The sequence below is a fragment of the Pelodiscus sinensis genome, chromosome 1 (assembly GCF_049634645.1).
Source record: "Pelodiscus sinensis isolate JC-2024 chromosome 1, ASM4963464v1, whole genome shotgun sequence".
Lineage (NCBI taxonomy): Eukaryota > Metazoa > Chordata > Testudines > Trionychidae > Pelodiscus > Pelodiscus sinensis.
Window position 1 is genome coordinate 29,029,104 of NC_134711.1, and position 23,385 is coordinate 29,052,488.

The window sequence follows — 23,385 nt, forward strand, 5'->3', positions numbered from 1 at the left end:
AACTGGTAAAATATACAAAACCATTTATTTAAAAACATAGAAATAAACATGTTCATGGCAAGACATCTTTGAAATGTATTACTGTATAAAGCACCTACATTAGTCTTTGGATGATGAACAAAATACATAATACAAACATGGCAGTCACAAATCCAATTAGCATACTATTTTTCTTGAAAGCAAAGAGGCAAAGTATTTAAACAAGTACAACTAAATACAAGAAGAATAATCTGATGAACTATTACAAAACAGAGATTCAATGATATCTGTCACACAAGGGAGCAGACCTGTTTCCAGGAGTACTTCCCATTCCAAAGGGAGAGGTCCAGGTGCTCTCAACCACAAACAGACTGACAACTCCCTAATCTGGCCATACACCTGATCCAGACACTGTGCACCACCAAGTAAGTACAGAGAAGGTATCCAAAAACCAGAATGAATCACCTCCCTCCACTGCTGCTCCTAGTAGCAATTCTAATAAGATTACAATAATGATCTGTGTGTGAAAAATATTGTTTTTTCCTTTTAGATCCTGCAAGGAGCATCTCTAACTCTCACTGAAGAAAAGGAAGTTCACAGAGTTCTGAAGACTGCAGGATTGAAAACAAAATCCTTACAGATGAAAAGTGTAGCACCACAGGCATTTTATCCAGATCCAAATGTCAATATACCTGGGCTAGACAAGCATTCATGCTTTATGAACAAATACTTTATTGCTAAAAAGGATGAGCAGAACCAATCCAACTGTACTGGCTTAGACCTAAGCACTCTTATGACGGACATTTTGTAAGCAAATATTGAACAAGTCACTGAAATACACAGAAGGGGCAGACACTAAAGCAAAAAATATAAATTAGTGAGATAAAACAAAAAATAAGATTGTTAATACAGCACAAGAGATATATGCAGGAGAATATCCTTGAGATCTCTCTGGCTCTACATATTTCAAGTACACCAAAAACTAAGTGACATTTAACATATAGTAGTGTACCATATGGCTCAAAGCCCTTGGAGTATGACCTTTTTTTCAAAAGCACATAGTACAACAAAAAAAGCATGAATATTTTAGCACAGCAGTTCTCAGACTGTGGGTCAGGACCCTGTTTTAATGGAGTCACCAGAACTGTTTTTGACTTGCTGAGGCCTGGGGCCGAGGTAAAAGCCTGAACTCCACTTCCTGTGGCTGAAGCCAAAGCCGGAGGGCTCCAGCTTCAAGTGGCAAGGCTCAAGTTATAAGCTCTCCCTCCCTGGGTGGCGACGCTAAGTCTTTGGCCTCTACACCTGGGTCTGGAGCAGGCTCAGGCTTCGGTCTCCTCCTCCTGGGGTCGTGTAGTAATTTTTATTGTCAGAAGGAGATATCACACGCCATAAAATATGCTGCATAGTAAGACCCCAATTTCAACAGAGAGCTTTTGGGCTTAATTTCTGGTTTTTCCTAACATGAAGTATTAAAATACATTAAGGATTTCACAGAAACAAAATTCCAAATCTCAAATTAAAATAAGTATTTTAAAATAATATACCAAAAATACATGGTTTTAAAAATCCTAACATAAAAATTAACAAATTAAGAACACAAACATTGTAGCTACACAAGTAATTGAAAAAGTTACATGAGGATTTAAAGTATTTTAAATGATTTAACTCTTGAACACAAACTAAGGAACCACAACACTATAATTCAAAATAGTGTTAAAATAAATAACTGGACTTTGAAAAAGATGGTTGAAGACTGCCACCTTGTGAGGATTTTTAAAAGTGTGCCTCTCAAAACAAAATTAACCATTCTTTCTCAAAGATTACAACTGAGCTACATCATTTTCACAGAATAAATCTGAACAGAAATTATATATATGATGATAGTGGCTATTTACTATCAAAAGTTATTAATATAATCCAAAGTAAAGAACAGAAGCAACAGAAAATGAAATTAATTCTACAGGACTAGTTGTATACTGCTATCCAGAAAATATCATCTGTAAAACTTCCAAAATAATAATCTCAATTTTCTGTTTAAGAACTGAATGCAAAGGCATCATGTAATTCAGCCTCTATTTGCTGACCGCCACATTTTTATGTAAAATGTTATATTTTCCCACACTATAACAAATCAAACATGTTACTGTAACTAAGTCAATTGTACCCTTTCTCCTCTTCACTTTAAACCACATATATTGTGGAGCCAAGAGGATCCATATGATTTTTTCCCTCTTATATAATTCAGATGAAAGTAACCGTAAAGGTCAAAATTCAGTCTTTTCTCTATATATTTCTCTGCTGTCTGAGATGCAAGCAATATTGATTTTCCTTATACTGAGTGTGGAAGATCACCCTTCATTTTCCTATTTAATAAAAAAATATCAATCTATCTAGAGCTACTGCTTTTTGGATGCCATTAAAAAAACACCTTCACTGCCACCCTGGACAAAATCATCTGCTTCAAATTAGTATGATGAAATTATTTGTAAATAGACATTTCATTAGAAACATTTACAATAATTCAATTTTATAATGCTTCAATAAATCATTTTACAGGTTGTTCTTCCCTCCATCCTGTACCCTCAGAACCTGACTGGTCCCAAACAAGGGGATTTGCTGAACGAGGCAAGGTGCTTTCCAACATGGCCTGTGCTGCCCCCAGCTAGAACTCCAGATGAGCCCCGCTGCCTGCTCAGTTATGGCTCCCCAGGCTAGAGTTCCATGGCTGTCGGGGCTCCATGGCTGCTGGGGCTCTGCTGCCGGCCCCCACTACCACCTGGCAGCAGATCAGAACTCCCTGCTGTGCCGCCCACCTCTCCCTCACCATCGGGCTCCTGGCTGAGTCGCACCTCTCCCACCACCGCTCCTGCCCTGTGATCCTGTTGGCCACAGATTGCCATTCCCAGCCAATGGGAGCTGCGATCACCCATACCTGAGGAAGTGCAGGTAAAGATACCAGCAGTAGCCCACCTGGGGCTAACCCTGGTGAACTGCTGCAGTTTTATTGCCTGACACAGATCTAACCCAAAATCCTGGCTTCCAACATGGTCAATGCCAGGTGATTCAGAGGGAATGAACAAAACAGATAATCATCAAGTGGGATCCAGTTCCTATCACCTATTTCTGGCATCTGGCAAACAGAGGCTAGAGACACTTTACATTAGAGCATCAAAAGTAACAGGAAGAAGCACCCTATAGTATGCATTCAGAAATTCAATTAATGCATTTCACGGGAGAAGAAAATTCACGGTGTTAAAATGTGGAGCTGTTTCTATTTGCAAACTTCATCCTTTTAATTTTAAATAGTTATTAGGACATATGTATAAGTCATATGAACTGCTTACTAGTATCCCATATTAAAATACTCATCAGAAAATGCATGGTGCTCGGGGGCTTCCACACTGGGTCCCTTCTCTTTACAGGAAGGCTATGACAGCATCAGAATTTTAGTATTAAACTGAATCTTCTTTTCACCTGAAAAATAGCTTAGCTCCCTCAATTAAGTAAAAAGAGCACAAAAGCTATCCATCCTTACATTTATCTGAAAGGCATAAAAATACCACAATATCAACAGAGATCTACACTGAAAATAAGTGTACATAGACCATTTAAATGTAGACAAATTCTCCTCCATTTAATCAAGGAAAAACCAGCTTCCCCATAACCCACAAATTCAGAAAAACTCTATCAGGAAGAGGTCAGAATTCTAGCCATAAAACTACCAGAACCACCTTGGTTAGTTCTTCCATTTCCCCATATACCAAAATTAAGGAGTGTATGTTTAAAGTTATATTTAAAGCTTACACACACACACACACACACCTTTTACATAATATTAATTACTGTTTTAATTAAACAATCAGAAAGTCTGGAGCCATGGGGGATTCTCTCCCTTAAATCATAAATTAAGACCGTGGTATGGGCTGGATTTGGAGGCAATGATGTGTGAAGGTGCTTGAAATGCTACCCAACTCATGCTTCTATCTCTTTACAGTTGGCTCCGTCATGTTGAAGTTTCTGAGTGGGCTCCCCTATTCAAATGCTATATACAGATTAACAATAAATTACTATTATTGGAGGCAGGGCAAGAAAACAAGCAGGAAGCAGGGGAGTGCTTTAAATACAATACTAAAAGAAATTACTCACTGAAGGGTGGCTCTTAGCTTTCCTTCAGAGAAGTGAGGTTGCAAAGACAGCGGTGGGCGAGTATGCTGTGAATGTATGGATTGGATTCCAAACCAGAGAGCAACAATTTACATGCCACACAGCTGAGAAATGACAGCTGTGTGACCACATAGTTCTACCCTGAGAAAAAAATTCCAATTCAGAATTACGGATGGCTATATCCGTCTTATAGGCTGAATTTGCTATGAGTACACAGCAATAACTGAAATATTTCAGTCCCAGAATAAGGAGTTGCTGAGAGACAATTCACTCTAGGGCACTATATTTATAAAGCTGCTTTATAAGCTATTAGAAATGTTCAAAGAATACTTGCAAATTCAATTAAAGTAGTTGGAGAGACACAGCGTTCATTGATTCTCAAAATACACAAATGTGCTTTTTTTTAAAAAAAAAAATACTATATACAGTATACCTTTGTATGGAAAAAGTACTAGTTCTATAAATATGAAAAACATTTAAAAATACAATTAAATAATGTCATTGGTACTTTTAAAGACTGTATGTCAGATCTTAGAAACAATCAATTCAACTTGGGAGAATGCTTACATCCCACTTAAGTGCAAACTTGTTAAGTATACAACCTCAGAACATAGAAAGCCTATTATTTTAAAGAGTGTTCATTATACTAAGCTCCACAGTGTAATGATGTGTTTTAGAAATTGCTTCCTTTTTAACACATCATGTTATCAAAAGCAATTTATCTTTTGTTATACAATCACATATATTTCTCAAAAAGAAATTTCATGCATAAGGTTTGCATTATGAATTTATAAATATTGAACCTGGGGTAAAATTTTCAAAACACCTAAGTGACTTAGGAGCCTAGGTCACATTTTGAAGAATGACTTAGGGACTTAGCTTAATTTTACTGAAAGTCATTGCAAAGTAGGAACTTTTGAAAATATTATCCTTGAAGAATCTGAGGTGATATCTTGGATTCATTGACTTTAACCCCTGATCTCTAAGGGTACGTCTACACTGCACAGCTATTTTGGGATACCAGAGATATCCGGAAATAGCTACCCCACGTCTACACATGCATCCTGTTATTTCAAAATATTTTTCGAAATAAGGGGCATGCTATTTCTCCATCCCTGTAAACCTCATTGCACAAGAAATAAAGGATGGCTCAAAATAGGACATTATTTCTAAATTTGGCGCTGTGTAAACATGCCAAATTTCAAAATAAGCTATTTTGAAATTTAATTACAATAAGATACGCAATTTGCATAGTGCAAATTGCGTATCTTATTTTGACTTTAGGGTGCTTGTGTAGATGCACACCAACAGATATGGATGGAAATTATTTACTTTGCAGATTTTTACTGTTTATGTAACTCTTCATAACTGTTAGATAACTATTTATCTGCTGAAATACTTTGAAAAAAAACACAATCTGACATAAGGATGCTTACCAATTCATTTGCAATTTTTTGTTGGAGTTATATATGTGCTGGTTTCCACCCAAAAAAGTAATGTTTACTCCAACATTCCCAAGCATCTAAAAACAGATACCAATTTCTTCAGAATCCCCACTGAAGAAAGAGAGTTTTATAAGTATTTACCATAGAACAAAAGTATTATTAGGAAAAATGACTGTAAACATCTTCCTCACTTCACATTAATTGCAGAATGTTTGAAAATACTTCCCCCAATGCCATATATATTAAAGCTTCATAAATTTGGCGTAATGCCCTATCATGTGGAAAGAGAAATCAGATCTCACATTTATTTTCAATACTATAAACATACAACTCACATCAGTCCCCACACTATACTCAGAAAAGTTACACAAAGCAATACACTCTACTTAATTTCAGGTTCTGTATTCACATGTAAATTGCAGAAAAGGCACAGAATTGAGTTTTCTTAAGAGTACCAAATCACCACATAAACCTCTGGATTTCTTCACTATTTGGCCACTGAAAAGTTTTGTTCAGAAAGAGATGAAAAGTTATTGCATTCACAACAACATAAAAAGCCAGCTCAAGAAGAAGCCTGGAAAGAGGTGGAACTGGAATATTGAGCCTATATATTAAAAATGGTAAAATGAAGTAACGAAATTCTAGTAGTTTCTGAGGAACTGTGACAGCAAACACACATACAAAATATAATAAGTTCCAGAAAACAGATTTTGATTTCAGTGAATCAGCCAAACTCCAGCCAGCAAATACATAGGCAGGAACAAATATATATTTCACAAGGTCATGTCTTTGGAAGACTTTTCTCCATACATAAAATGTGTAATGTCTGTTATCCCCAATCAAGTATTTATGAACATATGTAAATTTCCAGACCAGGAATAAAGAGATAGCAACGAGCATGCTATATTGAATCAAGTGCTTCCGTACACATTGAAGGAAATTTCCCGTTTTATTCGGGGTCATTAGATGAGGAAAAGAAAAAAACAGAGTAAAGGAAAAGAAGTAGAACAGCTGAGGAACGTGGAAACAGGCTTCATGGCTACTTCTGTCACCAACAACTATTCCACCATTGATTACCACAAAAGCAAAGAACACAATTACTAAGAGGATGTATGGCCAGGTCAAAATAATAAGAGTTACTACGTTTTTAAGTGACATGATATACTCAGTAAGAAACTGTAATACTTTGATTAATTCTGAAAATGATCCCTTTGTAATTCTTTCTTCTTTCTTCTTCTGTGATTCTGTCTTCCAGGCTTCACTTAGCTGTTGTGCAACAACACTTCCCCCACAAAAAATTGTCCATATAATATTTGTCTGACGAAACATAAAGCCACAAAACCCAAGTAGGGCAGAAGTTTTATGATTACCATAAAGGCACATTAAATATGCAAACAAAGTAAAAAATACTGATCCTGTGTCTGTATAATAAAGGAATGTAAAAAAATAAAGAGTAGGGAATACTGAAAGGGTTACGGTAGATAAGATTCTCTGGAAACCAGACACAGTCTAGAGAGAGAGAGGGAGAAAACAAACTATCAGTATTATTACTTTCATGACAAAAATTACAATTATTTAAAGGGTACCATTCTTTAAAATCCTCAGTACCATAAAACAGCATCTTTTATGAATGGCATTAGTTTTGATGGCACCAGTATGGACACTGCACTCTTTATTGTCAAACTTGTTACACTAATATGGAACATAAGACAAAAAAGTGTACGAGAAAGATGATAATGTAGAATATTAGAGCACTGCTGGTGATTTAAAAGTAAATTGTGAAGAAAATAGGAAAATTACATTAATTTCAATTCAATCTTAAGTGTTTATACAATGTCTGTCATGGCATATCTAATGCCCCCATCCTGCAACTATCTTACTCCAGTTCCCTATGACATTCAAATGCACCATTCTCTGTCCGAACAGTTACCATTTCTGCTGAAACAGGCCACAGAGCATCATTTTAATCTATTAAATATGTGGTGTGGTTTCTACTAAAGATTTACATTTCAATTAATGATCTAATCGAGTAGTCGATGGAATTTCCATCGACAACTCAATTAGTCAATAAGGTGTGGGGTGGGGCACTCGCTATCCTGGCTGCATCTCTGCCTTTTAAATGTAGTAAGTAGCTCTTGCTGCTTCAGTCCCCTCTATACAGAGGCTGCAAGCAGGTGGGAAGCAACTAGTCGACTAGTCACTTACATCCCTAGTTCCTTTTAATTATTATTTTATAAATTAGTAAAGAAACTATGGGGAAAAAACTCCTATAGTTAAAAATACTGATGTCAAACTCTATACACCAATTACTTTACATTTATATTTCTATCTACATATATAAAACTAAAGCCAGTGACTTCTTTATTAAATTAGACCCTGACTCTGTAAAGATTAATGCATGTATTTTAAAGACTTTATCCTGGACTGAGAATATCTACATCGAGTGAGGATTTCTGATGATAAACGGATCATTAACCTGGCTGACAAAGGCATAAAATGATCTTAGGGATGAAAGCCAAAGCTAGATAAATTCAAATTAGAACTAAGGTGAAAGTTTTTATTTAAATTAACCACTGGAATAATTTACCTAGGAATCTCACTTGAAATCTTTATATCAAAATTAGGTATTTTTCTAGACAATAAGTTATAGCTCAGTGATACTCAGACCTCAGTAGTTCAGGAGCCAAATTAGCAATTACCATTACCTAATTAGCCAAATTAGCAATTACCATTACCTTCCTTCCTCCCCCTTCCCACCCCCCCGCATCCCCCTTCTGTTCTGCAATGTGATTTGTCCTTTTCATATTTGTTCATTTTTTTAATTGTATCCTTTGGTATATATGGTTGTGACTACTTTCTTCCACTATTTGATCTGAGGAAGTGGGTCTGGCCCACGAAAGCTCATCATCTAATAAACCATCTTGTTAGTCTTTAAAGTGCTACATTGTCCTGCATTTTGCTTCAACCATTACCTAAGAGACACATAGTAGTATGAATTCATTGTTTCATTTGCTATCGCTCTCTTTATATAAAAAAAATTCCTGCGGGATGACAGTGACATTATCATGTTATCTGTGTCCTCATGCCATCACCCCCACCCATCTCCTCCTCCTTAGTTCAACTTAATGTTAATGGGCTTTATGCAGGGTTCAGTGCCCCTTGCTATGCCTGTCAAATCCCCTCTCTCTGGGGGTACATGTCTGGCCGGGGGGAGGGAGCAGGAGCGGGCTGCGGGTTAGGGAGCTGAGGGTGCCGGGGAGGGGGGAGGGCTTGGATAGCAGAAGTGATCTGGCACAGTCCAGGGAGGGAGCGTCAAGCTTAGATGGTGGTGTGGACCTAGAACAGCCCAGGGGGGAGGAAAGGCAGATCAGGCTCCCCTCTGCCATCCAAGCCCAACTCCCTCTGGGCTGTGCCACCCTGTTCCTTCTAACCAGACACTTATCCCTAACGTGCTCCTCCTGCCCCCTCCTCCCTGGCCAGACACCTGCCCCCAGCCTGCTCCTGCATCCTCCCGCCTAGTCAAAGAGAGGGGAATTGGTGAGCGAAGCTCTCATGCTCTTTGGCTGCAAAAGCTGCTGGAGAGAGGGGGTTGGCAAGAGTAGTGAGCAGGGGATACAGCCCCCTAGTAGTACAATATTATCTTACTATATATTTTAGAAATGTGTGTCTGTCTGTGAGTCCGTTTGTTCAAGGACACCTCAAGAACCACCAAATTTGGTATGAAGATTTCTCTTATCATAACTTAAAGCCAGGTCAGGTTTTGGTTGTGCCAGGATAATGGGCTGTGGATGAAATTTGATTGTTTTTCATACAATGGAAAGAGAGGGATGTGGTAGGAGGGAGCTATACGGCAGAATGACCAGAATGGGGGTAGCAAGGGCCAGAGATGGACACTGGGCCAGCCGGGGTAGAGAAAGGGATGGCTATCCACTATATATTTCAGAGAGTTTGTCTGGGTCTGTCTGTCTGTCCTACAGTTGGGGGAGATGCACCCCTCTTGTGGCTGAGCCCATGGACATTAACTTCTCACCTGGCCCTAAGCTGCTGTACTGAGAGAGGGCTGGAATTGTCCTCTCTTCCCAGGGCAGCCTGCATACTAAACCCCTCATCCCCAGCCTCACCTCAGAACAATAATTTAAAAAAAGAAAAAGAAAACTTATTTGAGTTAAAGACTCAAGCAATGCAGGATAAATCTTGTAGTATATTCATATTTAAACTGTATGACAGGAAATATTGTGTGTGTGTATTGTCTATCTGATTATTCTTACAGCAAAATGACTGACCAATAATTATTTTATCAACTACAATTGGTTAATAACACATTAAAAGCATCCTTATTGGTTAATAATATTAAAACACTATGTGATTTAATATTAGTGCTGCAGAGTCACAGGAGACACATTTAAAACGTCACTCCTGGCTCACAATCTTCAGTCTGAGTATTACTGTTCTAGCTCAACTCCAAGTTATGGGTTCGATGAAGGAATTGCTTGGCTAAGTTCAAGGCCTGTGTAATACAGGTCAGACTAAATTGTCATAATTGCCCTTTTCAGACTATAAAATCTATTAATATTAACTTTTAAGAAGAGTAGTCCCATTAACTTGAAAAGGACTATCAAGCCCTTAGGGAGGAAGAAAAAACTGTTTTTATAGAAAAAGAAAGGATCCAGTAAAATAATCCAAATGATATAAATATCTGTTGCATAAAACTGAAGAGAGCTGAAACTCCTCATATAGTAACAGTTTATGGTCTCATCATAAATTTGTATATATTACTATATGAAATTCTAATGGATTTGGAATGTACCTTGTTTTTATTATGTATCTTGCATAAAAGCAAATACAGTAAGTAGAAGTTTCCAACACTGAAAAGGAGGTTAATAAAACGGAGCATTCCTGTGGAGCACACTATACTTCCAGACCATCCAAAGAGCCAAACTGCAGGTTTCACTATTCCAACAGACATCAAGTATAAACCAGGTAATGTAGTGATCATGGGGTCCCACTGAAAAATTTAAAAACAAACACGGAATTAAAGGTTTGGGTATACCCAACGATGTATCACAGAAATAATTTTAAAAATAACTGGTTAATAAGCAGTTTTATTTTTTACTTCAACATATTAATTTTCCATTTAGATAGGCTATATTGTAAAGGCGAGTATAAATCTTGAAAACACTTTTGCACGTGGCTAACTTGTTTCACTCAAGTAGTTCCATTAAGTAGGGGCCATCAATTATGAATTCAATATTAGTCAGATCTGTAAAAAAATAGCCTTAGCCTACTTTGAATTACAAAAAATATTTTAGTTTTTTAAGGATTCTATGCATTGGTTTATAAAAAAAAAAATCATTTTTGTATAAAAGAACTAAAGACAATCCGAAAAGAAAAAAATTGCACTTGTTCACTTATTTCCCTCTTTACCCACCCATCTATAAAAAAGTTTATTTTTCTGATTGTTTTTGTATGACTAGACATCTAGCTTTCACTATCTTATTATTTTTCTTAAAGACTTTCTGGACAACTAACCGACAAACCAAAAGATTATCCCATCAACTTCATCTACCACATTAAAATTCACTGTAGACATCTATTCCGACGGTCTAAAATCTTAGGTTTTGTTAATACTTAACAAACAGAAGAAAGGGGATAGATAAGTGGTAGATTCCTAGCTGCTTGGGAGACTTTCCAAATGGAGTAACACCGTAATCCTTACAGGAGGTGGACAAAATGGTTTTGACATTGTTTGATTTTTTTCCCCATTCCCTCTACCTTTGTCCTCTATTCTTCTTTGTCAATGAGTACAAAAAAATGTCTAAAGTAGATTTATTCTCTTGATTTTTTACTTTTTCTTTTTTTCCCTTCTTTTTATTTCTTCTACCTTTCTGTAACCTCTGAGAACAATTCCCATCTGCTTCCCTCCCCAATTTATCTAAATGCAGAGGAGACCATTCTTAGCATTGCTGATATATCTTAAAAATAACAAGCATGAAAAAATCCTTAATTTTAAAAAAATGTTAAACCTTCTTTATATATCCTAAACAAAAAAGGCCCCGAGTGCTGTGCTATCTTCCTTTTTGTGGTTGTCCCTAATTGCCACTGTTCAGGCATCCCTCAAATTATTGTTACTAGGAAGTACTTATGATTATATTGATAATGTCTCAGTCAATATTACATTTTTCTAGTAACAGCTAAGGCCTGACAATTGCCTCCCCCCTCAGAAATAACTTGCACAGTCCAATAATTGTTAAAAACTCACTTCACTTATCACATCATCTGAGTGCCAAAGCAGTTTAATCTGTTCCAGCAGACAGAGACATATATGCTAGAAGAAAGAGTTATATGTATACTGAACATTTCTTTCTGTGGCTTGTAGAATACGCAGCCCCCTAGGATATTATTGGTTTTTAATAAGATAATGTTGTGCATTTGCCCCAGATTCAGTGCAAAGTGGGCCAACTGAGGTTTCTAATGAAATCTTATGCGATGCTGATTCTGTTTGTACTGCTCATCTCTCTCGATATATAAAAAAAACTTTTCCTGCAGGGCAACAGTCACATCATCACATCACTCTGCATCATCCCATCCCCCAGTCTGAGCAGAGTCCCCAGAAGAGGAAGCAGTGGCCATGGCTCAGGGTTCCCCCAGCCCCTCCAGGGGGATGTGCCCTGGCTCCCCTATAAGAGCTGCTCTGAGGCCCTGACGCTCTAGGACCCAGGGGGGAACCACTGGCTCCCCCGGCCTGCACTCGGGCCATGGCCTGCCTGGCCTTCCAGCCTCAACCACTCCTCCCACATGAAATTACAGCACCAGTGCCAGCGTCAGCCTCCTGCAGGGGAGGAGGGGTGAGGAGAAAGCCCCAAGACTCCACAATTCTTGGATGGGGGAACGGGGGAGGAAGAGGCGAGAGGCCGGGGGGCTGGCTGCAGGTTGCCAGGTGTCCAGTTTTGAACCAGACAGTCCGGTATTTGAGTTTTCTATCTGGGAAACAAACAGAAAATTTTCTAATTACATTTTTATTATTATCATGAGTATCAGTACGTAGTTGCATACTGCCTGGCTGGTAGACACACTCTCACTGTGTGAGTGTGTCTACCAGCCAGGCAGCACGCAACTACGCAGTAGAGAGAAGAGGGGTAGGGGCCGGGATGGGATGGAATCCCAGGGGCCAGACTCGCCCATGCGCCCCATCGGGACTGTGCGCGGAACAAGCAGCACCCTAGGATGTGCGTGTGCCCCGGTCAGCCCTGCTCCCCAGCAGCTGGTTCCCCTCCGGTCAGCCCCGCTCCCCCCGACTCCCTCCCGGCTAGCCCTGCTCCCCCCAACTCCCTCCTGGCTAGCCTTGCTTCTCACCGGCCAGTCCCTCCTCCCCCCTGAGCTTCTCCGGCCAGCCCCGCTCCCCCCGACCTCCTCCCAGCCAGCCTGCTTCCTGCCAGCCATTCTTCCCCGCCCCACACCCCTCGATCTCTCCCAGCCACCCCCACTCCCCCCCCCCCCGACTCCCTCCTGCCAGCCCTGCTTCCCGCTGGCTGGTCCTCCCCCCCGCCCTGATCTCTCCTGGCCAGCCCCACTCCCCACCCAGCCGGTCTCCCCCCCCCCGCCCATCTGAGTTCAAGTGTGTCCAGTATTTTTTTTAAATCATCTGGTAACCCTACAGAGGTGGGGCAAGAAGCCGGGGCTGGCTGAGGCTGGTAGGAGGTTGGGGTGGCTGAGAGACCAGGGCTGACTGCAGCCGGGGGGGAGAAACCAAGAGGCTGGGGCTGGCATGGTCCCGGCTTTCCCATCCCCAGCGGATGGGAGGGCATGAAAGGCTGGGGTTGCTGTGGCCCCAGCCCTCCGCACCTATTATGATAGGTGGCGACTTATGTGTCCTATAGGGTGCGCACCTGCACAGGCGTTGATAAAGAATTTGAATGATGTATGTGTGGCCCACCTCCTCAACTCCAGCCGCAGCACACGGGGCAGCTGCCCGCCTTTGAAGCCCCACCCTAGGAGCAGGTGAGCAGCCTCCACATGGACCTGACCCCAACTGCAGCCCTTCCCCAGGGCTGGAGCTATAGCAGGGTGGGCCACGTCATAGCTGCCGGAGCTGGAGCTGGGGCCACCGTGCGGCTGCTTCTGGGCCCAGGGCTGTGGTACTAAAAATAGCACCATGGCCCTGGCTCCTGCTTCGGTAGCCCACTTTCGCTGCAGCTCCAACCCTAGCAAAGGGCTGAAGCTGAGGCCAGGGCCATGTGGTGGCTACTAAGCTGCTCCAGTCCCAGGACGGGGCTGTGTGGCAGGTCACTGCCCTGTGTGCTGTAGCTTGAGCCAGGGCTGCACTGTGAGATATGCAGCACCCCCACAGCCATAGCTCCCTTTGACCAAGAACAGGAGCAGTGTGGGGCAGGGACCATCAGGTAACCTATAGGGACTGCCTCAGCTGCGAATGTGCTGCTCCCCCGCCTCCTCCGCACCCTTCCTGCCCTGCTCTGAACCTATAAGAAAAAATTGAGTTACTTTTACCTCTGACTAACTCCCATAAGTCTTTGACGATTTCAGCCTAACTATGCTTACAGCAAAAGAAATAATGGACTTTGCTGTGCATTTCATTGAACAACATTGTTCAGTATATGCACTTTCTGGTCTTAATCATAGCTCTATCTAATATCCTCTATCTAATTCATTCTGTATGTGTATTTGTAGCGCGGCTGGGCTCACGGAGGAGCTCTTCCCTCTCCAGGTCAGTGGGTGGCCACTTCACCCCAAAACACACCCTTCTGGTCCTGGGCCTCAGGTCCATGACCAGGCTAGATCAAGCTCAGCACACCAGTCTCTGGAATGAGAGGCCCGGGTGGGTCAGCAAACAAATAGTGACGGAATTTGGTAGCCGCAACCCTGGTTCAGGGTGGAGCAGCAAACAAACAGTCACGCAGGTCCATAGCCCAGGCCCGGGTTCAGGCACGGTGGCAAAAAACAGGTCTGGAGTTCAATAGCCCAGGCCCTGGTTCAGGGTGGGGCAGCAAAACAAACAGTCCCAGAGTTCAGTAGCCCAGACCCTGGTTCAGGGTAGGGCAGCAAAACAAACAGTTTGGTTTCCTTGCTCAGATGGAGATCTGGGAGACCCAGGCGGCTAGTCTGAAGTGGAGGAGTTGGAAGGTTGGATGACAGGAGGGACTCAGGCCTGCTCACTCCACTGCATCCCAGCCCAGAGCCCTAACAGGAGCAGAACAGTCTATTGTTGGGTTCCAGACCACAATACACTGACCCCGGCCCTGGCTCAGCCAAACTGTAGTTGGCTATGCCAGGGCTACTTCCATTCTCCCACTCCGTGCATACCTGGTTCTCCAGCAGGTTCGCTGGTGTGTTGGGGGATCAGTAGCTCCAGCAGGAGTCCTGGTGGGCCTGGCCAGTCCTCAGCCTCCTGCAGGCAGGGTGGTCCAGGCCAGTCCTCAGCCTCCTGCAAACACAGGGGCCCAGGCCAGTCCTCAGCCTCCCAATCTGGGAGCACAGGGTAGACATATGATTCCTCTGCTGGCTGGGCCCTGACTGAGATCCTGGGATTTCTTTTTATAGCCCTGGCCACGCCTCCTGACTTCCGGTCAGGTGAGGGGTTGGGGGGGTCAGGCTCGGGGTCACGGAGGGGTCACGAAGGGACTCTTTCCCCTCCGGGTCAGTGGGCGGCCAACTCCACCCCACTACAGAATTGTTTATGTCCAATTCCATTTGTTTATCATAGCACTATGCAAGCAACTTTATGACTGATAAAGGCAAGGCATTTCTATTAAAAGCAGCACATTTCTATTAAAAGAGAAGGAGTTAACATTTGGCCACTGTTTCAGCAGGGCCTTTTTAGTTATTGGAAGATTTGTAAAACCCTTGTACTTAGGAGTTTTCTGAGTATTCAGAAAACTGGTATGTTTCATCAATGAAAGATTTTATTTCTTTGTGCATGGATAACTAAAACTTTAAACATGCCTTGGTTTCAGTGCTCACTACAGTTTTGCTTTTGAGATAGTAGACGGGGCAAGGAAGGAACTGATTTGGAAATAACAAAAGGGAAAATATTTCAAAATTCTCACATTGCACATAGGCAGCATGCCATTTTGTATTAAGGGTCAGATTCTGCTCTCACTTATACCTTTATAAAACAGGAGCCCAAAGGTGTAACTGAGAATTTGACCTTAAGTTTCAAACAATTATTGAGTTGCATGTGTGTGCATGAGGAAGTAGAGAAGTGGGGCATCACAAAGAAATATTACCATTTTTTTTCTGTATGTTTAGCTGCATCTTTGATTCCCGAGTATGGGAAAACACACATTAATTTAAATCAATGGGCCAAATTGACTCCATCATACTGCAGTAATTTGGATTTACAAAGGGTGTAAATTAGTCAACATTAACCTCAAGTTTTTGTTAAGCCAAATAATTAGCCAATATATTTGAAGTAGTTATTGGCCCATACTTTGCATATCTGTGGTGGGATAAGAGTTAATCCCAGATGAAAAAACAGACATATAAATTCTGGATGAGCACATGGATACATATCTTTGCTATGCAAACAATTAGTTTTGAAGTCAATTACAGAGGAGCACACAGCCCACGGTGCAGCATCAGTAACATTACATCTCTCAATTGACACTGTATCTGAACAATGGAAGAACTGTAAAGGCAGAAGAGAAAAGGCTCATTGTGATGACCTGCAGCAAGTAACTACCCCATCATCTAGCCTGGTAGTGTCAACTAGTTGCTAGGGGCCTCATTCCAAAAACTGTGATTACTGGTCTCCTAAATAAAGAAAATACTTTGAATATCTGTGATTTCATCAGTGAGGATAGTCTGCCACCGATGCAGATTACAGCTTTTCCATGCCGTCCTGTTTTGTACAAGTCTCGTCCATGTCCTTCCATGAATCCTCCAAAAAGGAACCACCCAACATGATGGAGAGGCCTTTCTCTTGTTCTTTTTACATCTTGCAGATACCAATGGAGTATATTCACTGTCCATCTGTTGTTTCTCAATCTCGCTACATGGCCAGCCCATCTTCTTTTCCGATTGAACACAACTTGGATATCGATGATACCACTTCTTGCACACAAATCATCGACAGTAACATGATGTGGCCTACTTACACACTCCATGCCTCTTTCCACTGTTCTTTGGGTGGTTTACAGCTTTAATTCTTCTGTAAGCATTGTGTTCCAAATTTCGCAACCATACAGAATTATCGGAAGGAGAATGGTGTTAAAGACATGGGCTTTGCAGTGGTGGAAAGTTTGGGATCAACAGAAACACTGGACAGACTCCTAACAGCAATCAAGCCCAACTTCTTTCTCCTGCTCAATTTCAGGCCCAACTCATTGTCCATCTGCAATATTTGTCCAAGATATATATATATTGATCCACTAACTCAACAGACTGTTCATCCAGCTGCATGATGTACTATGGACAATATGTGTTTTTCATCCTCTTCATTTTTCCAGTGTGGATGGTCAGGTCAATCTCCTTCACGTTCTTACCAATGTCACTGAGGAGGTTTTGCAATGTTTCAGGTTCTAACAAAATTAGGATGATGTCATCTGTGAAAAGGAGAATCTGAAGAAGCTTGCCATTAATCAGAAATCCATCTTTCACTTCGATCTTCTGCAGGACATTTTCCAGGACGCTGGCAAACAACTTTGCTTTGCTCCTTGCTTCAATAATCAAAGTATCATCAAAAAGCGTGATTTCCAGATTAAAGTTGCATCATGAATTAAAGCTGCATTTTGTCCACCGAGTCAAAAGCTTTTTTAAAGTCAATGAACAACAAGCATAACGGGATCTTCTACTTTCTACCCCTTTTGGTCATTGGTGTGACCACAAAAATGTGGTTCACTGTGGAGAATTGCCTAAGAAAGCCAGCCTGTTCTTTTCTCATGTTTTCCCCAAGGACATCCTCAATACGGGCATAGCTCACTCTCATAAAGATCTTATAAAGATGAGAAAGTAGGCAGCTGGGTAGATAATCGCGAATATCTTCTCGATTGCCTTTTTTGACAGAACAATATTTCTCAATCTCTTCCAATCTTTTGGAATTCTCCAATCTTTAACATATCTTCAGAGTCTCTCACTAAATGTTTTTAAGAGTGTATCACCTCCTGCACGAAGTTCTTCTACGTGTACTTGGTCTAAATGTGCTGCTCTTCCCAACTTCATCTTCTGAAGGGCCGCTGCCACTTCTTCGTGGAGCACATCAGGTTCAGGAGTGACGGAGCTCAGGTTTAATGGCTTTACTGCTGTTGCTGACGAAAATAGTCCACAAAATCCTATTCTGCTGCCTCATTGTGGGCTCTCAAACGCTATGCCAGCGGTGCATAAGCTCTGACAGGTTCCACCAAACTGGAAAGGTTTTGAGTATGGCCCTGGTGGCAGACTCTGTGTCCACCGTCCAAGCACCAGCCTAGCAAAGTTCGGAGAAGTTCATCACCAAAAGGTTGGCGATTTGGCCACAGCAGCTACGAGCACTGTGATAATACAGCATGACCTTCAATCCTATGTAGTTCCTCTTCACGTCCACAGTGACGGTGATGGTAGTGGAGTGGTGAATACAGGGGCAGAGGATGCCAAGAGTCTTGCAGTATTGAGACTGTCCATTTGTATTAATTTATATGTTCGCACACTTAATGTGTGATCCCTCTCAAGTGATAAGCAGGTCAATATATTGCTGGAAGAACTGCATCGTATTCACATCGGCATTCTTGCCATAACTGAAATCAGAAGTAGCAAAATGGAAGGATGGATCACAAATTTTTCTGGGAGCAGCAGAAGGAAGAGTCGGGGAGTTGTATTCATACACGGTGGTGCTTGGTGACTTCAATGCTAAGGGGGATATAGGAGAAGATCGAGAAAACTAGATGGGACAATATGCTCGGGTATGAGAAATGAAAGAGGTCAAAGGCTGACTGACTACGTAGAAGCCTCGCATCTATATATCATGAACAAATTCTTCAAGAAGAGGGTTGGATGGCGATGGACTTGACGAGCACCAAATGATGTAATAAGAAATGAAATTGATTATGTCCTAGTGGACAAGAGGTGACTGGTTACAGATATAACAGGCATTTCGGAATCGGCCATCTGTATACAATCAGATCTGTATACAGTCAGAGAAGCTAGATAATTTCATGGAGCTTAGGTCCATAAAAGGCTATTAGCCAGGGGATAAAATGGTGTCCTTGGCCTCTGTTTGTCAGAGGCTGGAGAGAGATGGCAGGAGACAAATCGCTTGATCATTGTCTTCGGTCCACCCTTTCTGGGGCACCTGGTGCTGGTCACTGTCGGTAGACAGGATACTGGGCTAGAAGGACCTTTGGTCTGATCCAGTACGGCCGTTCTTATGTTCTATGTTCTTATCATTGATCAGTTAGAGCAAGAGTCAAAATAAACATCAAATGGGAAGAAAGGATAAAGAGGAGAGTTTGGGACTGCATGCGGGTACAACAGTTCCGCTCAGATCTGTTTAAGTATGCTGTCAACTCTGAGTCATGGGAAATGGATAAAATCGAAGATATTGATTCCGACTACTATCATTTCTTTGCAAAGTTGGACAAATGTAAAAATGCTGCCACTGTGAAGAATCCTAAAGAGTCCAGAAACTGTCTAACCCAGCAAACTCTTGATCCTCTTGCTAAACGAAGACACATGGCAGCAAAGGGCAATACCAGCCTGGAGTATAAGCTTGTCTGTAAAACGTTGAGGAGAAAGATGATAGAAGATTCACCGTGTAAAACAGCAAAAGACAGTTGATGAGAAAACGAGTTTGCAAAGAGCTCGGCATGATATTCAGATAAGCCAAACTCTTCCAAGTGTGTTTGTTGATGAAGAAGGTAGAAGAACGACAAACAGACATGAAATGGAACTAATTTGCAGGTGCTTTTCTAGGGAAATAAAAGAAGTAAATTAAGTAATTTATTGTGAAACAAAATTAAATATTTTGTTTTGACACAAACAAAAACATTTTGTTTTTGAGGCAGCAGTGCAGAGTGGCAGGGGGCTCCTCAGGAGTGAGGCCAGAGCACACCAGACAAGCACCAGCACACACACCTGAGGGGGGAGTGATCACTCCGCATGGGTGGGAGGACATGCAGAGGTCAAAAGCTGTGGGGGGGGAAGAGAATTGCCAATTCTACTGAACCAGATGCCATTTGCTGCAATGGCATCTGACCCATCCAGTCTGGGAGAGTTGGCAACTCAGGAGTGGGGAAAAACACCATGGCTGTGTCTACACTGGCATCCCTTTCCGGAAAAGGGATGCTAATGAGACACTTTGGAATTGCAAATCCACGGGGGATTTAAATATCCCCCACGGCATTTGCATTTACATGGCTGCCGCTTTTTTCCGGCTCGGGGTTTTTGCTTGAAAGTAGGAATAAGGGATCTTCCAGAAAAGGGCTTATTTTCCGGAAAATCGCTTCTACACTGGCGCTTTTCTCCGGCAAAAACTCCAAGCCGGAAAAAAGCGGCAGCCATGTAAATGCAAATGCCACGGGGGATATTTAAATCCCCCGCGGATTTGCAATTCCGAAGTTTCTCATTAGCATCCCTTTTCCGGAAAGGGATGCCAATGTAAAAACAGCCCACTTCTTTACACTGGCAGCATGGTTTCCCTCTGCTCCTCTGGAGTCCCATGATTCATCACTGTCTGGTGAGCAGGGGCTGGATGCAGAGTCCACAAGGGGGGAAGGGCAGGGGTGGCTAAGGGCTGGGGGATGCTGGAGCCCTGACACTGAGTCCATAGGATGCGGGAGCTGCCCCAGGTATATGTGGCTAGTTCTTAATTTGGGATATATACTATGTATGCCTAAGAACAGTCCTGCTGAACAGAGTTAGTATGGACCCAAATACATAACTTGCATGGCTTTCTACTTGCCCAAGCTACACATTACTACTGCTGGAGCCCCTCCTAGCCACAGGAAGACTCCTGCAGCAGAGAAAGGTTCTGGCAATGGGAGACATCAAGGAAAGAACGCTGCAGTTCTAGGCTGTTGGAGTCTTTCTGCACCACAGGGAGAGATTTCAGCAGCAGGGAAATACTCCCTATTTCTAGCACCTAGGAAGGACTCTAGCAGGCAGGAGGCAATGGGAAAAATTATATTTCCCGTTACCTCCTCCTTGCCAGAGCTTTTCCTCACCATAGTGAATAACTGCATAATGGCAAACTGTTGAAATCTCTTCCTGACATACATAGCTATGCACCATACTATGCATGAAGCCTGTTTTTCATTGTAGCTTGTAACTGAACTCATCCTACATGCTCCCGCCTTTGGTACATAGGGTGTAGACACTGTGAAAGAAGCTGCCCTACTCCGGTACAAAAAGACCAATAATTGATAGCAAAAAATAAAGGGGTACCTGGGGTGCTAGACCAATTTGTATAGCTGGGCTGCTGAGAACTGTTGTACCAAACTGTAAATCCTGTATATGATAAAAACTGCCCACTTCCAGCACCTTTGGAGACACTTACTCATTCCAGGATGGCAACAGAGAACATACAAGTAGATAGATCTTTGCTATGAGTACTGTCATCTCCTTCAATGAAGTGTAGCTAGAGAATGGGAGGAGATAAGGAGCAGGGCATCATCCAGCTGGGGCTTTCAGTGCATGGAGCCTGGTAGGAGATACTGAGCTCCTAGGCACACAATAGGCCCCATGGCAGGGCTGACCTCCCCACTCCTCTCCCTCCCCCCCCCCCCCCCGAAAACCCTTGCAGCATGGACACCCCTGAAATCAATGGGGCTCTGCATTTGCAATACAGGTGGTATCTTGCCCACCCTGATCTAGATGGTGCTTGGTCCTGCCATGAGGGCAGAGGACTGGACTCTATGACCTCTCAAGGTCCTTTCCAGCCCTAGTATTCTATGATTTGTCCAGTGACAAACCGACTGTATCAGCTGGCACTTAACCAGGCTCATGCCCCACAGGGAAAGGTGGAAGCAGCCCCAGAGGATTGGTAGAGTTGCCAGGCGGTTTCAACAAAAATACCAGACACACTTGACAGTACATCACAATCTCCATTACATCTGATTTAGAAAATACCGGACATTTCTATTTTCTCATTTATATTGTTTCAATTCGTTTCCCCAACAGAAAGCTCCAAACCGGACACCTGGGAAGGGGTTGGCGACCTGCGGGAGGGGATCCCACCAGCCCTGGGAGCCTGGGCCCGCTCAGCGGAGCAGGCGGCCACCCGGGCAGGAGGGGCCCGGGGCCCTGCAGCACCCTGTCAGGAGCGGGGTGGGGCCGGGGCGCCAGCGGCCCGTACGCACCTGCTGGAAGCGGCCCTGGCAGTAGGCCTGCGCCTGCGGGACGTGGAAGGTCTCGTCCATGTAGGGCGCGCGCTGCTGGCGGCTCAGCGCCGAGAAGAGCAGGCACGAGAGCAGGAAGGTGCCGCTGATGGCGGCGGAGAAGCCGTAGGCCTCCGAGCGCTCCATGGCGGGCGGAACGGAGCCTGCCGAGCCGCAGCTCGGGGCGAGCCCGGGTTTCCGGGGAAGGGGTTGTCCGCGCACGCGGGGAGCGGAGGAGGAAGCCGGTGGGTCGGTCGGACAGACGGACGCGCGGGCAGGGAGCGGCCGGGGGAAGGTGCCCACAGGAGCTCGCTCTGAGCAGCCCCAGCGGAAGCGCTCCGGGGGTGCCTCAGGCAGGTGCCTGCGGGAAGGGCGTGGAGAGGGGCTGGCTACTGTGCAGGACTGAGTGCCCCTCCCATGCCCTCTGATGGGAGGCCGGAGCAAAGCGGCGCTGGCAGCCCCTTTTCTGGCATCTCAGATGGACAGACCGAGCTGGGGGGGGGGGGGGCGAAGGGTGGCAGGCATAAGACATAAAGCTTGTTTCTCTGCCCTGCCACAGCATTGCAGAGCCTCCTCGGCCCACGCCATTTCGGACACTTCTTCAGCCTCTGGCGGCCTGGAGCAGATGATAGTTGGAGCTAATATTAATACTTAAACTTGGGGGGGGGGGTAAGAAAAATGATTAGCAATGCATAGTAGGCTTACCGATTCATCATATGCTATGGATTCCGTTTCTAAAAATAATTGTTAAGTTTTGTGTCAGAGTAAAAACCAGAAATGGAACATTTTGTAAAACTTTTTACAAAGTATTAACTTGTACAAAATTATGTTTACTTATTAAAGAAGAGGGGAAAAGGAGGAAAGAAAGTATGTGTAGAAAGGGAGTCACACCAATGGTCTCTCTTCAAGGGAGCTGGCAGCTTTGCTGGATCCTTGTGTAAGGAGAAGGGAGTTAGTAGTTCCATGTTCCTGAAAGAAGCAGGATTGGGCAGCCAGCCCTCAGCACTTCCCAGACTGTGGTGCACACTCTTCCTCTCCCAGCCCTCAGAGCTGCCTAGAGCACACTGTGCAGCATTCTGGCTGTGGCTATTGTCACAGTACCAACCACCTCGAGCCCAAGGCCTTTTTGAATCACTGGGCCCCCCAATTCCTGTCAGCAGGCCTGCCTCTCTTACAGGGTACTGAAGTGCCTTTAGCTCCCATTTAGGAGGACAGGGCAGGGCAGCACCTTGTTAAGATGCTGTCCATCTTAGAAGACTGGGATTTTCCAGTGGGTAGCTATCTGGTCATGTATTGCTGCCCCAGCTTTCTTGTTTCCATTTGTCAAACTTTCATTTGCCATCTTCCAGTTCTTTCTTAATTTTTTTTCCTATATCAACTATTGGGATGCCATCTGATTGTGAATGACAGGATTTGCAGTCCCAATAGGAGAGGGGGTGGTCTGTGAGACAATTTCTTTATTAAAATGTGGTCCATATTAGGAAAATATTTGCAAA

At 43.1% G+C, this 23,385-nt stretch overlaps 2 protein-coding genes across 5 annotated transcripts in view; one reads left to right on the forward strand and one right to left on the reverse strand.

Annotated features, from left to right (window-relative positions):
- ALG10 (ALG10 alpha-1,2-glucosyltransferase) lies at positions 1-22,036 on the reverse strand. 2 transcript variants are annotated; one of them, XM_075927632.1, is made up of 4 exons: positions 21,872-22,010; positions 14,907-15,027; positions 10,396-10,593; positions 1-7,097 (listed from the first exon to the last, which is right to left on the reverse strand). In XM_075927632.1, exons 3-4 carry the CDS (start codon positions 10,582-10,584, stop codon positions 6,048-6,050), a joined length of 1,239 nt encoding a protein of 412 aa, XP_075783747.1. In that variant the 5' UTR covers positions 10,585-10,593; positions 14,907-15,027; positions 21,872-22,010; the 3' UTR covers positions 1-6,047. The 2 variants fall into 2 exon arrangements, with proteins under 2 accessions (XP_075783747.1, XP_075783736.1); XM_075927621.1 differs by lacking the exon at positions 14,907-15,027 and having other exon boundaries at positions 21,872-22,036.
- Positions 22,003-23,385, forward strand: part of TPRKB (TP53RK binding protein) — a 7,150-nt gene continuing 5,767 nt past the window's right edge. Inside the window, exon 1 of one of the 3 annotated variants that reach the window (XM_006120410.4) lies at positions 22,003-22,134. The gene's annotated coding sequence lies outside the window, so the exon portion shown is untranslated. Of the gene's footprint in view, positions 22,247-23,385 lie in introns of all 3 variants that reach the window. The other 2 variants (XM_006120411.4, XM_014572188.3) reach the window with 2 other exon arrangements.